Genomic DNA, 17,486 nt, shown 5'->3' on the forward strand with positions numbered 1-17,486 from the left:
GTAATGTAATATCAAAGTCACTAATGGTCTAACTAGATAATTATTGTGTTGATAATATATTAATAAGCTGTATAAGAATGGGTAAAGTGATGACAGTATGTAAATACCCTGCATGACTTTTGCTAGCAGGCATATATGTAAGTAATCTATGGACACTATGGACATTGTAATAATAGTCTGTGCCTGCGTGGCAAGTCATTTATTTTGGTGACACAGCCATTTAGTGACTCAACGCTTAAATTATTTCATAACTAGTCATACTACCTGATGTTTGGAAATAGCCACACACTCTAAAATGTGTGTATCAGTCAAGCCAGGAACCTCAGTATCAGTCAGTCAGCTATTATTACCATACTGTATATGACATATATATGAAATGATCAAAACAAACAAACAAACAAACAGCCAATAACCTCTCTATCTCTGAATGCCTCAATGGGCTTTATATTTTTTGTAAACACACTGGAGAAGTATCAAGTATGTATTATCTAATATCTTGTCACATAGTGTTGTAAAGCAAACTTTGTACATTCTATACTTTGTGGTGATCATAATTATTATGAAGAGGATTTTTTTTCTATATCACTGACACAATAATTCTCATCAGGATTTTGCAATCTATCTGCAGATTAGCACTGTTAGTACTTAATGACAATACGATTTCAGTGATATGTTGTTTGCTCGCTTTTTTTTATTTAAAAACATGTGTTTCCTTTCCTCAAGCAAATCCATCTGTCTTCACTTCCATGCAAAGATAAATAAAGTGAAAATCATTAAATGAAAAGGTTTGAAATTAGTATTATGTTTCATATTCTACAAGGGTGGCAGTTGCACCCCCTAGTCTCTAGGTACAAGCAGCTTACTGTACTTATTTTGAGGTATTTTTTACTTTACTATTTCTAATTTTCAATACTGTTTGATTAGTTTAAAAATCCTTAAAATAGCCGATCTACAAGCTCACAACATTGTGAGCTGCTATTTCCAAAGTGCATCTAAGCCTATTGGGCTGACGTGGTTAATGTATGTTTTGTAATAATCAAAATCTACAAAGTAACTACTGTAGTAACTCAAGTTTTCAAATAATTGTAGTGAGGTAAAAGTACAACATTTACCCCCGATATGTAGTCGGGTAGAAGTATAAAGTATTGAAAATTGGAAATACTCCAGTAAAGTAAATCCATTTTCATCCTATAAGATATAATTGGTACTCACTAATGCTTATTAAAATGTGGTAACATTTTTGTCTGCTCACTTTGTGTGTCAGAGAAGGGATGTGGACAGTTCAGAAACCCACCTACCAGTGACATCACCGGTAGGTAATTACAAATTAGATTTAATATTATTTGTATTTTTAATTGGAGAACAATAGCATGCTAACTTCAGTTTCTATTAGCTTGGATTCCATATCGACATGGTCAGGGGGAAAAACTGATTCTGTGTTTTATTAGAAAATAGTATATCGTATGTGTGCATTCCATTAAAGTGTGTGCAGTAGCATATGTTTATGTCAGCATGTTACATTGTCTCTGTATCAACAGTATCCATGTGTGTGCACTCCATCATTCAGGATTATGGATGAGCTTACAGGATTAGAATGTTCCACTAACTGCACAGAGCCTTTAAATAGACCGTCAGATGTAGGCTATAGTAGCAGAATCTTGACGAGGAATCTGCAGTTGAGGACTTCTTCGTTGTGTCTGGCCATCCTCTATATCACGTCTTTCCAGTGGTTGGCACAGGCGAGTGCAGCGGCATTTGGTTCGGCCAGGTCATCTCCAGTGCATTGAGGAGCAGAGATACATCCCATGATGTGGTCCATTGTTTGTTGTTGAGGACTGAGAACAGACCTTTTAAGCGATCAAATTCTGCCCGTAGTGCTAATTTTCAATCCAGCTTTAAGGTAAGGTTAAAAATATTGTTTGGACTCAAATGAAAACCAAATTAATCTTCAGATCTTTTAAATATATATATATTTTTTAATCAATCAAGTCAAACAATCATCAGGGACATTCATAAATTGGTAAAATATGTAACTGTTTTTCTGTAACACAGAGAGAATATTATTATTATATTATTTTGTGTTTTGGGATCGTAAGTGTAAGCCTGTCATGAATATCATTTCCCCACCGATAGTAATTTTGTTTACATCCAGGTATCAAAAAGCCCTGCTATGCCCTCATATAATTTGCTAGTATCCTAAAAAAACGATCATAAGACAAATCCATGCGATTATGGAAATGGCACCCTTGATAGAAGTACAATATACAGGTATGCACTACAGCTGACACAATGCCCACTAATCCTGCCTGCAAATTATCTTTCCCCCCTCCCCAGAAATGGCTGATAGCCTAGGCTTAAGCCTAAGCCTTATGGAGACCCTCAAAGAGTCCATGGAAAACAACAAATTATCAGATGTCAAGGAGGCTGTGGAGGATCTTCTCATCAGCAGGATCAACTTGGCTGTAGTGGGGGACCGTGGAGATGAAAAGATGTCCTTTATCAATGCACTCCATGGCCTCGGGCCTGGTGATGAGGGGTCTGCCCTATCTCCACCCGATACTGACCCAGATTTATTGGCAGTGTACCCCAACCCAAAACATCCTGACTTTCGCCTGTGGGATTTGCCGCCAGTCCCAACCACTTCACCTGTTGCACCTCAGGCATACATGGACCAGGTAAAATTCCTGCGCTATAATGCTGTCTTCATGACATTCACAGAGTCTCCACAACCTAACAGCGTGGCTGTGTTTTTGGAGGCCCGCTCATTACAGCGAGAAACTGTGTACTTTACTCTACTAGCTTCAGAAAACGACACAGAAAATAGCCTGGAGGACAAGAGGAACACCAGTCTGGGGATTCTAAAGGCTGAGGGGGTGGCCCTGCCGAAAATCTACCTAGTGAGACCATCAGCCTTGGAGAAGTTGGACTTCCCTGTCCTGCTGGAGGACATATGCAGGGACCTCCCAGAGATAAGAGCCAATGCACTCCTGCTGGCACTGCCAACCCTCACCTCCACCTTGGTCTCCCAGAAAAGGGATTCTTTTAAAGCACTGGTTTGGGCAGCTGCCTCGCTTTCAGGTGGGGTATCTGCTATCCCTGTTCCCTTGGTGTCATCTATGGTTGATGCCAGTGTAGGAGTGAGGATCCTGAACAAAGCACGGACATCATTATGTCTAGATGATGACTCAATCGAAAGGCTAGCCCGGCAAAGGGGTGTGGACCCAGCAACGCTCAAAGCCTTACGGACCAGTGACCTGTCAGCAGAGGTTACAAAGGGGGGAGTGAAAAAGCGATTGAAGGCTGCAGAGAAGGACTTGGCTTCAGTTTCATCTAAGCTGGTGGCGATGGCTATGCCTAGACAAGCCCGCAGTGCTGGTCGGTCCTTCACTGCCATGCTGCAGGCCCTCAATGGGGCCATCGATGAGATGGCGTCTGATGCTGAGAAGATAGTGGCTGTTGCTATTGGGGAGGAGAAGTGAGGCCTGGCACATGCAATTTATTTTTATGTGATTTTTCATACATTTTGTTTCTTCTTGCTTTTTTCCCCATTATCTGCATTAGCACATAAGACACTTAAATTAAATCAAACACTTTCAAGTTTCATTATTGTCTCTGGAAAAAAACTAAACAATCCAAGGGGCATGACATTAAGTAATTATAAAGTAAGAGCTGATAGCAACATTCAAAAAATCTGCAACGCAAAGTCAAGTTTCAATATACTGTTTGTGAACAATTGTACTGTAACTTACATGCTCACACATGCTGGTCGGTGGGTTGTATTTTTCACTGAAGAGAGGAAGTGTAACTCAGCCAACACTGATGCAGGATATTTAATCAGTGTATATGAAAAAGATATTGTACCACATCCAAGATACTCTTTCCTTGCTTGCATATGTGATGGAAACATTTGTCTCAGTTTCTGAAAAATAAATAAAAATAAGAATGACAGTATTTATTTCACAACTTCACAAGTACAAATTTCACTGCTTCAAAAAACATTATATTATATATTATATAATATTTATATATAATAGTGATATGTAAAATATATATTAATAGTCCGGCAGCCGAGGTGGACGGGTGGGAAATGTGGTATATAGTCTTTTTTATTGGCCTAAAATATTGTCTATATACATTCATGAATCTACTTGCTGACCGACTGAAAGTATTGGGCAATTTTTTGTATAGAGGTTTCTTGTGACCCTACCATTAACATACTATGGCAGGCAAAAATGTCAAACTTTCCTTTTGCTTTAAGTAGCATGTGACATGTCAAACTAGGGTTTTTTTATGATTCTGAATCCATTCCAAGCATTAGTTTTGCACAAAATACACTCCTTGGGCTAAAAAAAGGCCATAGACATCATGACAAATGTAATGAGGTCAGCACATGTTGGGCACATTTGGGCAAGTGGCTATGGCTGCTTTTAGCCCAAGGAGTGTATTTTGTGCAAAACTAATGCTTGGAATGGATTTAGAATCATGAAAAACCCCTAGTTTGACATGTCACATGCTACTTAAAGCAAAAGGAACATTTTACATTTCTGCTAGCCATAGGATGTTAATGGTAGGGTCACAAGAAACCCCTATGAAAAAGATTGCCCAATACTAACAGCTGCTCAGCAAGTGGATTCATGAATGTATGTATACAGACAATATTTTAGGCCAAAAAAAAGACTATACACCAAATTTCCCACTTTAAACAAAAGAAGCCTGTCGGCTGCCAGACTATAAAATGTTTCGATGTGTACAAGGGATTTTTTTAATGGGTTAAATATTAAACTCTAAACGCAAACTTTCAGTTCAAATATGAAAGTCTCAAGTAGCCTATATCAACTCTCCCTATAGTAGATCGACTCTGGTCTCAATACGCTAAATATAATTGTGACTTGAGTCTAGATTTAAATCCAAGTGACAAATTCTTGAATTCATAATTCACTTGAATCCCTGCTCTGCTACAGTACTACTTCAACCTGTGCACAACGGCAGGCAATCCCTGCCAGACCATCTTTGAGTCATGAAGAAGTTCCTGTTGTAGGCAGCGTTGAAAGGAATTGAAAGGTTACGCTTTATATATGGGCAACTGGCAGCCCGGTTGCCACACATGGCCCCTACCGTCACTTAATTTGGCCCGCAGGTTAACATTGGAATATTGATAAATTATTAATTTCAACTGTTTCAATTCCAAACATGCAAACATGACCTGCTTTAATTACTTATTACTAATATAAATCTATATTAGTAGCTTAATTAATGACTAGTATTACATTTTATTGTCTTTTTTATGTCCAATGTATTTGCAATTAAGTTCATAAGTTAACATAAGTAAACTAAATGCATTTGAAATTAAATAAAACGTTTACTTTTCCAATTTAAAAATGGCAAAAAAGTATTCAGGATTCCAGTTAAAACATAGCGAAAAAAGGTAAAATACAGAGATGAGAGGTTTCTGCCTGACAATGTGGCCCTCTGGACTGGATTGAGTGTGGAAATATGGCGGCCCCTCTCCAACATCAAGGTCCCCCCCCTGCTTTATAAGACCATAATGGAAACAAGTCCCCAGGACTGCTTTTTGTGTTATCCTTACTGACTGCACTTGAATGAAGTATTCTACAATGGCTCAAACTATAATAACACCATGGCCAGATTTCAACTAGGAAGATGATGGACAGGACAGGACACAAGCACAACCTCACTCCTGTCCTGTCATTCGCACACACCACCAGTAGATGGCAGTGTGATCATGTTTTTCTGATTCTGAAAGCTTTGAGCACTGCATCAGCATACTAGTCTGGTGTTGTGTTCTTGGCTTGCTTTACTGACAGTCTCTAGTATACATTGTTGATGTCCAAAGTTCCTACTGTGGTGTTGTGTTACTGAGCTTGCCACAACTCCACGGTTAAAGTGATCGAGCTCGACTACCATTTCCTTAGATATGTGGCTGAACACATTCGATATCCTTCCCGGGACACTCAGTGAGGGCAATTTTATTGACGTTGTTGACTATTTCAGGTAAGAAGACACACACACACACACACACACAGTGTGAGTGAGAGATTTTAAATGACACCATGTGAGGACAAGTGTGTGTGTGTGCCAATTGTATAAGTTATGTTTATCGTATGGTGTTGTGTAATGTGTCAATGTGTTATTTCAGGTCCTGGCCGAACAAGCGGCAAAGGCTAGTGGAGCGGAGGCACATCGGTTGGCTGACCAGGTGGCGGCTCTCGAGAGACAACAACAGCAAGACGTTGCGAGACAGGTTGCGGCTGACAGGTCGCACGATCAGATGATCCAGCTGATGATGATGATGATGCAGAAGTTGGAGATGCAGAAGATGCCTGTACCTCATGACAGCAGCTGTACAATTTGTTAAAGAAGCTGCTAAAGAGCAGCTAATGATAAATTAATTAGAGAACTGTCTGAATGCTATGCAACATGTGCAGTAAGAGCTTTAAGTTTTGGCAGGCTCCCAGAGGCAAAAAGTGAAGGTGATCTCCCCCCGCCTCATGCAACGTTTCGCACACGCAAACCCCCCAAATATGTATAAAATGCCCTCTGTGCCCCTGAGTTTTGGTCAATGTACTGTATCATATGTTAAACAGTTTATTGTGAATTGCGGTAATAAGTAATGGGATAATCAATCTATGTATTATAACTAGAGGCCTGTATATGTAACTCTGACAAATTCAAAACAGGGACTAAGTAGCTATAAACTAGAAAAAGTGCCCTTCTGGGCACAGGTCTCCACCAGGAGACCTGTGTTTAGGAGCAAATGTTTAGGAGCAATATAAACGTGTGTGTGTGTGTGTGTGTGTGTGTGTGCGTGGGTGGGTGGCTTGGCCACCACTGATTTGAAAACTGTCAAGTGGCATTTCTTCCAAAGCCTAGTGGTAATACGCTTGCACAGTTTCACCACAATCGGACGCTGCGTTGAGTAGTTGTGGCGATTTGTACAAAACGGGTACAAAGCGGGCTACTCCTGAAAAGTTTAGAAGCCAATCGTAGCCAATGAGGGTGGATTATGAGAAATCAAACAAACCCGTCTTGATCACATGACTATGGAGAGCATGTGTACCGATTTGTGTGAAATTTGGATAAAATCTGAAGAAGTAATATTAGAAAATGTGTTTTACATATGTCGGCCTCCTGGTGGCGCTATAAAGAGCAGATGTGAAAAATTCCAGGAAAAGGTTTTTCCTTGGCCTCTAGGGAGTTGGCATACAAAGTTATCCACAGATCCGTGCAGTTAGAGGTAAAAACACTTTTCGGCCAGTTATAGCGCCACCATGAGGCTGAGTTGAAAATGTTCATGTGGCATTTCTTCCTCGGCCTAGTGGGAATGTGCGTGCACAATTTCACGGAAATCACACAATGTGTTCATGATTTGCAGCATTTTGTTTGAAACTGAGCACTCCTGTGAACTTTGGAAGCCAATCTTAGCCAATCAGGATGGAGTCTGACAAATCTGAAAGACCTGTTTCGTTGAATGGCTCTAGAGAGACTGTGTACCAATTTGCGTGATGTTTGGAAAAAATCTGTAGGTGTACTGTCCAAAAACTTGACGGACAAGCCTGGTGGAGACAATATGACTGACGAGCTGAGTTGTCGGTACCCGGATTTGAACTCACAACCTTGTGGTCTGAAGGCACGAGCTCTACCAACTGAGCTAAAGCTGGGGAACACTAGACTGTAAGAGGGGAGGAAGAAGAAAAATGGAGGGGGAAGAAAGAAAAGAGAAGAAAGAAGAGAAAAGGAGAGAAAACTTGAGAAAATGGAAGGGAATGGATGCAATTCTAACTCAGCTTCATGTACAATCCTGCTGCAAGCGATAATGTATCCGAATATTTTCAAAAAGCACTGAAATGTTAAAACTAGCGTTTCTAGGAAGGGGAAGTACGGATCCCAGTGTCACCAGTTCAAGCCCCGCTTTAAGCAAACTGTATGAGTAGACTTTACAGCAAACGTTCAGTGTCCCCGGTTCAAGCCCCGCTTTAAACAAAACTGTATTGAGTAGACTTATGACAGCAGTGAATGGCAAACGTTTAGCATTGGATTCAGAGTGATTTCACGTAACTGCTACAGTCAACCAAATTATTTTTCTCTGCAGGGGGTCAAGTATGCGTTTACTGAACGTCATCATTCATCAGCATGCTCACATATAGTTATATATCTGCTGTCTTTGCATAAACACCTTGGTTCCTGCTTTAAGGATAATGTTTGATCATTTCTTCAGTTTTTTTAAGTCCCATTTTGTAAAACCCAAGTTTAAAGCATACAATTCTGTATTGTGTAGGCCATTCTGTAGCTCATTATTAAATGTGACAATTGTTATTGAGTCATAACAAATCTTTCAAATATCACTTAATCAAATTAAAGTAACCTACCACCATTATGACTTACACTAAAATACAGTAGCATACACATACCCTATCCCATCCTATTCACACAGGAGGCAAATCAATTCTAATTACTATATAAAATATATGAACCATGTTAGGTTATTATTAATACAAGTAAACATTATATGGACAGGGTTTGAGCCACTGCAATTTCCTGACATTTGGACATCACCCTCTAGTCTAGTCCTAGACAGACCCTCTAGATTTAGTCAAACAGACGTGAGTTGCACTGTACTTGCAGTTGAAAAAACAACTCAAGTAGGCTTACCGTGCAATACAGGTCTGTTTTCTGAGCGCATTTCCTGATAATGATGACTTAACCCTAGCCACGGGCGTTTTGTTAAAAAAACAAAAACAAACAATAAAGGCTGGGCATAGGAATGAAGTCTAGGAGTGAACCTGTTTTTTGCTAACCATTTTGTCAGCTGTTTTCGCTGGAAAAGGTGTATCCGCCCCTGTAGAGCAGAAAGCACAGTGGCCTGGCAGTTAGCCATGGCACGTTGTCAGCCCAACAATCAGGTACACCTCCTTCCCCTTCGCCTTCTTGAGAATCTTATCTTTTCTGTGGAATCTCTTCACCTCTGACTTCCCAGTAACTGACAAAGTCGATGCGTCACCATATGTCACTGCCAGGTCATTTAAGGCCACACCAAATCTCGTCTTCAGTATAGTATAAACTATAAACTAAGTATAAAAGTTATTTTCAGTCTGTCCTATATGTAATGGAAACTGATATTCTCTCTCAAGTTCTCCTTGTGACATGCTGTATCTTAGGGGGGAAGATTTCCAAATGTACGTACCGTATATGACATAAGATTCTGAAAATGAGCCGTGGATGGAAAAGTTCTTTAAAGGGGTGCCCTGAGTTCAAAGGATTTGAGAACCACTGCCATAAAGTATATGGAGTTCCAGACATTCGTAACAGGGGAGGCGGTGGGTCAGGGGTAGAGTGTCTGGATGGGAACCGCAAGGTTGCCAGTTCGAACCCGGGCTCCCCCAGAGTTACTGTCGAACTGTTCTTGAGCAAGACACTGAACCCCTAATTGCTCCCGATTAACCCCTAATTGCTAGTTGGTGCCTTGCATGGTTTCCGCTGCCATCGGTGTATGAATGTGTGTGTGAATGGGTGAATGTAATGCACAATCTCTGTAAAGCGCCTTGGATAAAGGCGCTATATAAATGCACCATTTACCATTTACCTGACTCGATCATGGTGGTATCCATAACAACTAGTGGACAGGACAACTACAGCAACCTATCCAACAATGGTATACTGTGAAGACTAAACAAAACAGACAAAATAAAAAGTTTTCTGAAATCCTTCAAATATTTATATAGCAAAATCATTTTTTTAATACTGTACATACTGTACAGCACCCCAAGATGGGTTCCCATCCAGAAGGGTTAGAACACCAAAAGGGGTTCCCGCCCAGAATGGGCGGGAATAGACAACATAGATCAAATCATCAATTCAACACTGGGGTTTTGGATTTCACTAATTGGATCAGAAGCTACAGATGGTGCTTCCATTGCAAGAGGGCCACTTAGCTGCAACGTTGAGGGGGTTTGTGGCTGTGTATCATAATTATAGAGACGTTCTACGTCAGCTAAACTAGTTTTAGTTTTGGCAAAAGGTAGCTTGAATAGTTGTGGTTTGCCATGCCAAGCCAAGGCATGCCGTTCGAACAATGGGAAGAAAAAGTATCACGAAAACTAACGCTTCTCACGAAAACAAATGCTTCTCACGAACACGAATGCTTCTCACGAACACGAATGCTTCTCACGAAAACAAGTGCTTCTCACAAACACAAATAGGCCTACTTCTCACGAAAAGGTAGGATCTACCATAGAATCTACCTTTTCTACCTGACCTACCAGTAGATCACAAAAGCTGTGCAGGTAGACCACATGACATGCCCCTAAATGCCCCTGCTTAAAGCAAATATTAAAAGTCCATAGACTTGGCTGCCACATGAGTCATGATGTCATGTTTGAATGCCATATGTCATTGAGTGACTTCTGCCTCTCAAAAAGTGTGGACACCCCTGACCAGAGCCACAAAAGGCTCTGGTCAGGCTCTGCCAGTGGCCCTAATGAGGCCAACTCCTTTCACCTGGGCCAGGCTCTGCCAGTGGGCCTAATGAGGCCAACTCCTTTCACCTGGGCCAGGCTCTGCCAGTGGGCCTAATGAGGCCAACTCCTTTCACCTGGGCCAGGCTCTGCCAGTGGCCCTAATGAGGCCAACTCCTTTCACCTGGGCCAGGCTCTGCCAGTGGGCCTAATGAGGCCAACTCCTTTCACCTGGGCCAGGCTCTGCCAGTGGGCCTAATGAGGCCAACTCCTTTCACCTGGGCCAGGCTCTGCCAGTGGGCCTAATGAGGCCAACTCCTTTCACCTGGGCCAGGCTCTGCCAGTGGGCCTAATGAGGCCAACTCCTTGCACCTGTGCAATTTCCAGCCTCTGCCTCAGACCATTGAGGCTCAACCAATCAGGCTCTGCCAGTGGGCCGAATTTATTGCCAACTACACTTCTCGCAGTCTGTTTGCACACTTCTCACAGCCAGGTTGCACTCTTCACACACAGGCACACAGCCACAGAGATCTCCAGCTATGTGCTGTCTGAAATGCATCCAGGCTGGCAACAAACCATCGTTGACAACAAACCATTGTTGCACATAGCCGACACAGCAAGACACGTCTAAAATTGAGGACTTTCGTTTATTAAACTCCCAAGTTGCATCGTTCCCAAATAGACCGGTGGGCGACGGGCACATACAGGTCTAGTGTTATAAATGTTGTTGTTGAGTATGGGTCCCCAGCATGTAGAAAATGCCGGATGCTAACTTGCATATGTTGAGCAATTTTCAGGATTGGCATAATATGTGACCATACTATTAACAACCTATAGAAGGCAAAACATTCAACATTTCATCATGCTTTATGTATCAAAACCCCGGAACATAATCTAAAATCTAATCTAAAAGTCTGTGTGTGTGTGTGTGTGTGTGTGTGTGTGTGTGTGTGTGTGTGTGTGTGTGTGTGTGTGTGTGTGTGTGTGTGTGTGTGTGTGTGTGTGTGTGTGTGCGCGAGTGTGTGTATATGTGTGTTGGCATTAAAGCAAACAAACTATCTGCCGTCCTCACCTGATGTAACTGACAACTAGTGTTGATGATCAGTTACTGGGAAGTCAGACCTCAGGAATTTTCCACCGAAAACGGGAGTTAGATTCTGTTGTGTACGTGCGTGGCCTATGAACACATCAGTTTTAAATCACTCGAGTGTGATCTTGTTTTTTTTTGTTTTGTTTTGTTTTGTCAACGCAGGTTGTGAAATCAGCACACACACCTCTTGCTCTGTGTGGCTGTGTGTTTTGTGGATAAAGTATTAGGTAAATGTTGCTTCGTTCTTTGTTTTAGGTTCCTGCTCAGCCCTGCTCACTTAGCAGCACTTCAGATTAAATTGTCTTCACTAACTTGTATGCCACAAACAATACTGGAATAAACTTTCATATTGGCATTAAACACCTTTGACTTAGTTAGTTAGTTAGTTAGTTTAGTTGTCTCGGTCATTTATCACATCTGTTGTACATACAATATACAAAGGTTTGTGTTTTACAATTGACCAAAAAGGAAAGGGCTGAAGCCGAAGCTTATTATGCCCACCTTATTGACAATTTACTGAATTATTACATAAAAAGGAAAACAAAAGCCAAAATAAGGAAAACAAGATTCAAGGTTGTTGCACTTATAAAATGGAGTGAAAAGAAAAACAATGCTGGACGTTACATTTTTGACAGAAAAAGCATTTCCAGATTTATTGATACATGATTGATGAGAAAATGATGACAGTTTTCTAGTATTAATTAACCCTTACCCCCAAATAATATTAATATTGCTCTCAATAATTCCAATAATATTATTATTGTCATTATTATTATGTGTGTATATATATATATATGTGTGTGTGTTTATATGTGTGTATGGGTGTGTGTACGTGTGTTCACATAAAAAAGCGTGTGTGTGTGTGTGTGTGTGTGTACATGAACGAACACACACACACACACACACACACACACACACACACACACACACACACACACACACACATACACACGTACACAAAGTGGTTGCCTCGTACACATGAATATATTGTCTATGATTTGTTGTATGCATGTGTATTCCCCCATACACACACCCATATACATACAAATACCTTAACCCACACACACGTGCTCGCATGCACGCATACGGGATACTATATACTATGCAATCATCACCACCATACTACCGCCATATAATTAGAGTGATTCTATATATTTATCAATTACCATTGCTATATATCTTCTCTTAAATGTTATGATGGAGTTGCTCAATTTGAGTTCGGTGCCTAGTTTGTTCCATAGGTTCACCCCAATGGCAGATAAACTTCTCTCTTTGATATTGGTTTGTGATATATATATATATATTTTTTAATTCCGATTCCCCTGAGTTCGTACATGCTTTCCCTGGGCTTAAACAACTCCTGCATGCTGACTGGAAGCGACTTACATTATTTTTGCCGTGTTGAGGTTGACTAAATCTTCAAATTTCAACGTGCGGTTTTTAATGAATAATGGTGCATAATAATCGGCCCGGTTGACAATTCTTATTGCTTTCTTTTGTAGGATAGAAATAGGGTGTATTATAGTTGTATATGACTTTATATGACTTATTTAAACAACAACCCTATACTAGTTCCGTACTGGTCTGTGTCAGTTCTTCTTCTTCTTCTTCTTCTTCTTCTTCTTCTTCTTCTTCTTCTTCTTCTTCTTCTTCTTCTTCTTCTTCTTCTTCTTCTTCTTCTTCTTCTTCTTCTTCTTCTTCTTCTTATTATTATTATTATTAATAATAATACCATTAATGCCATTATTATTATTACCCTTATTATATATTATTATTTCTAACATACTGCAATCATGTATTTCCATATTTCTTGTTTACAATCATGTTCTGGGTGTTTTATTTGTTGTATTGTTGTGGGAAATATGTATAGTATATTGTTCCATGCTAGTCTGTCTGGTCGTGTTTGTGAGCAATGACAACTTGGCCTGAAAGCCTGTCTTAATCCAATCAACCCTTTGATCAAGCTGTATGTAAAAGACCATGTCACACCTATTGTTTGTTATGAGACCCTGCTGGGCCTGAATAGGTATCACTAGGTAGTTCCCGTCTCAGGAGGGGGGCGGACAGCCAAGACAGTCAGGGCGTCTCTGTATTGTATTGTACCTTTGTGAAAACCTCATGTTTATCTGTGGACTTGCTTCTGGGGTATAAGAGAGGACTTACGGAGAAGCTGAGGAAGGCTAGTGGGATGGAGACGACGAGAGAGAGATGTACTGAGAGAGAAAGTTTGAGTGATACAGGCTAAGCCTGGTGGACTGAGAGATGTTGTTTGCTCGTTGCTGTTCTTCTGAATAAACTTCTAAGATATACATTCACCCGGATGGACATATATTATTTCCATAACAGTATGTTTATTGCATTGTTATTTATACTGTGCTAAATAAATCTATACTACTAAATGACAACGTAAGACGTTATCGGGGTGATATAATCACTTCACATGAGTGTGATTATTTTGTGCTGCGCCAGCACATGATTGATTGATTGATTGAATTATTGATTGATTGATTGATTGATTGATTGATTGATTCATTCATTCATTGATTCATTCATTCATTGATTAAAATGGATAGTAGTAGTAGTGGAGTATTTAGCTGGGGGCGGATGTGGAATGAATATGGGTCTTTCCTGGGTCTTTCCTGTTGTTAATGAATGTAAGGATTCCAAAATTCTGTAATATGTATTGTTGTTGCTGTACATCCCATGACCTCTTCTGTTTTATTCTGTTTTTTGTTTTTGTTTTTTCTGTTTTCTTTTTATTTTATTGTTTGCCTTGTGTGTCTTTTATGTCTTACATATTCAAAAATTCAAAAATAAAGAGTTAAAACAATAATAATAATTGTATTAACAGTTTGCAGAGTGGGTACAGTCCAAGGAAGGTACAGGTCAATACAATAACTGCTAAGAGGATAAAACCAGAAAAAGCACTAAGACTCGGGTCCTCATCAGGGTCCTCCAGGTCTGAGGGTGGATTCTGGGGATCTATCACTGACATTCTGTTGCCTTTTATACCGTTGGATATAGTGCTTGATGCTATAGCCAACTTGGAGTCTATGATGTCAGACTTACATTATGTAAGTCTCCATACAGAATGGGTGACACCCTATAGGGTGCCGTGGAACAACAGCACTTCAGTATAATCACGTAGACCCTCTAGATTTAGTCAAACAGACGTGAGTTGCACTGTACTTGCATCCTACAGTGTAGATGAAAAAACAACTCAAGTAGGCCAGGTCTGTTTTATGAGCAAATTTCCTGATAATGATGACTTAACCCTAGCCACGGGCGTTTTGTTAAAAAAAAGAAAAGAAAAAACAATAAAGGCTGGGCATATGAATGAAGTCTAGGAGTGTTTTTGCTAACCATTTTGTCAGTTGTTTTCGCTGGAAAATGTGTATCCGCCCCTGTAGAGCAGAAAGCACAGTGGCTGGGCAGTTAGCCATGGCACGTTATCAGCCCAAACAATCCTCCTTCCCCTTCGCCTTCTTGAGAATCTAATCTTTTCTGTGGAATCTCTTCACCTCTGACTTCCCAGTAACTGACAAGGCCACACCAAATCATGTCTTCACCCAAAAATAGCCGATCTACAAGCTCACAACGTGGTGATGCGTTATATCCTGGGGTTCAAGTGGTTAAACGTATAAAAGTTATTTTCAGTCTGTATAATGGAATCTAGTATAATGGAAACTGATATTTTCTCTCATGTTCTCCTCGTGACATACTGTATCTTAGGGGGAAAGATTTCCAAATGTACGTATATGACATAAGATTCTGATAATGAACAATGTGCCGTGGATGAAAACGTTCTTTAAAGGGGTGCCCTGAGTCCAGAGGATTTGAGGACCACTGCCATAAAGTATATGGAGTTCCAGACATTCTGTGACGGGGTCTGACTCATGGTATCCATAACGACTATAATGGGCAACTATAGCAACCTATCCAACAATGGTATTGTGAAGGCCTTTTTAACAACGCTAAACAAGACAAACAAACACAATAAAAGTTCCAGACAGTAAGTACAAGAAAAAGATCCATAATATGATATTATACACTACATGAATAAATATGCATTGTCTATTCTGAAGAAAACCTGCATATTGAGTCTTGGAAGAAATCCACTGTATAGGCCTACTGGCAGGTGGCATTAAATGTGGCATCATGGTCCAATATTCACTGTATACTATTACTGGCAGCTGGCAGTCCTGTCCTCTAGATTATATATAATATTATACACAGTATTATAATAGCCTACTTATATTATGAATTATATATCATTATATTTCCGCTTCACTTCGGTTAGCGATTATGTCACGTTGCTGCATTGATGCAGAATCGTGCATGGCCGAATGTTGATGCATTGCTGATTATTTTTGACACCACTACATATCAAGGGTCCATTGTGCTAAATCCTATAGGACTGTAGGTGTTAGTTAAGCGACGTGACGTGACGTCATTACCAGAAATCAAATCTTCAATGCAACACTGGGGTTTTGGAACTTGCTACAGACGGTGCTTCCATTGCAAGCTGCAACGTTGAGGGGGTTTCGTGGGTGTGTATCGCTCTGGATTAAGAGCGTCTGCCAACTGTCTAAATTGTAATTGTATTCACACTGGCAGACCAAATAAGATCTAGATTGGAATCAGATCAACTCTGAATCTGAACAGCAGTAAAGCACATTGTTTTATTCTGTCCCCCCCCCCCCCCCCAACGGCTAGACTAATCGAGCAGTTGAGACGAAGAACCATCTAATTCCATAACAATTATCCATAATGAGGCGACAGCGCTATAAGCGCTACCGACTGTGCCACCGTGCCTCCAGCTGTCTACTCTGACCTACAAGACCACAGCGGGTCAAATTGTAACAAGCTGTGAGTTTGTAGATCAGCTATTTTAAGTTTTCTCCATCCATGATTATGGTTATAATGGATATATAAACTAACAAACATGCCTGTCCTGTCCTGTCAGGCATGCCACATAGAAGAGGTTGTTGTGGCACCGAGTGCCACCACGTGGACTAGATGATTTCAGATTTCACTGACAGGATTGAACTGTGTAGTCTCTCAAGACAGACTGTTGACTAACAACAGGGGTCGCTGTTTTCCCGGTATTAGCCGATGGGTTTCAGATTGAACTGTGTGTGCTGTGTCTTGACTTAATGTGTAACAGCAAGTAGTAACCTAGATTAGTACTTGGATAATATTATAATCCTTACAATTTGACCTAATACTGCAATCACAATTGATAATAATATTACAATGACATGTAGGCCTACATAAAAATCACATATCATAGGTTAAAGCTAAGGTGGCTAAGAGTGTTTATTTTGAACAAGGTAAAATATGATTTAGACATGAGTATAGTGAGGATGTTGTATTGTGTGATGGTTTTACCATATTTTATTTACTGTTTGGAAGTGTGGGGCAACATGTAGAAGAGTAATATCACTTGTTTGTTCATGTTACAAAAACATTTATGAAAAGATTTCAGAGCACATACAACAGTCTTTTTATGTTATCAGCCTTGATGAAAATTATGGATTTAGTTGAACTACGAACATTATTAGTTGTGTAGAAAGCGAAAAACTGTTTAATTGTTTAATACCAGAACAGCTGCAGAAGTTATTTGAGTTTAGCTCGGAGGAGGACCTCGTCGACTAAAACTAAGGCGGAAAATGTTCATCGACTACCTTTTTTCACTGGGAAACTAAATGGAAACTAAATGAAAACTAAGCTATGGTGACTAAAACTATAAGACTATACTGACAATTTCGTCAACAAATAAAAACTAGACTAAAATGTTAGGAAGGGACTAGTGGACGAGAGATCCAGTATAAGTCATTTTACACTTGGTTGCATGCTGAAAATAGCAGATCTACAAGCTCACAACGCGTCGCGCTGCGACACAGGAGTAGACAGGTGCAATT

The 17,486-nt window shown here is 40.2% G+C and overlaps 1 protein-coding gene across 2 annotated transcripts in view; it reads left to right on the forward strand.

Moving 5' to 3' along the window:
• Window positions 1-1,827: 1,827 nt before the first annotated feature.
• Window positions 1,828-17,486, forward strand: part of LOC306925330 (interferon-inducible GTPase 5-like) — a 36,107-nt gene continuing 20,448 nt past the window's right edge. The window contains exons 1-2 of one of the 2 annotated variants that reach the window (XR_013790239.1): window positions 1,828-1,900; window positions 2,335-3,703. Coding sequence is in view for 1 of the 2 variants with exons in the window: in XM_079504105.1 (XP_079360231.1) it covers window positions 2,337-3,479 (1,143 nt within the window). In the remaining variant the exon portion in view is untranslated. Of the gene's footprint in view, window positions 1,901-2,334; window positions 3,936-17,486 lie in introns of those variants that run through there. The other variant, XM_079504105.1, reaches the window with a different exon arrangement.

The sequence above is a fragment of the Electrona antarctica genome (assembly GCF_951216825.1).
Source record: "Electrona antarctica genome assembly, chromosome: 6".
Classification (NCBI taxonomy): Eukaryota; Metazoa; Chordata; class Actinopteri; order Myctophiformes; family Myctophidae; genus Electrona; species Electrona antarctica.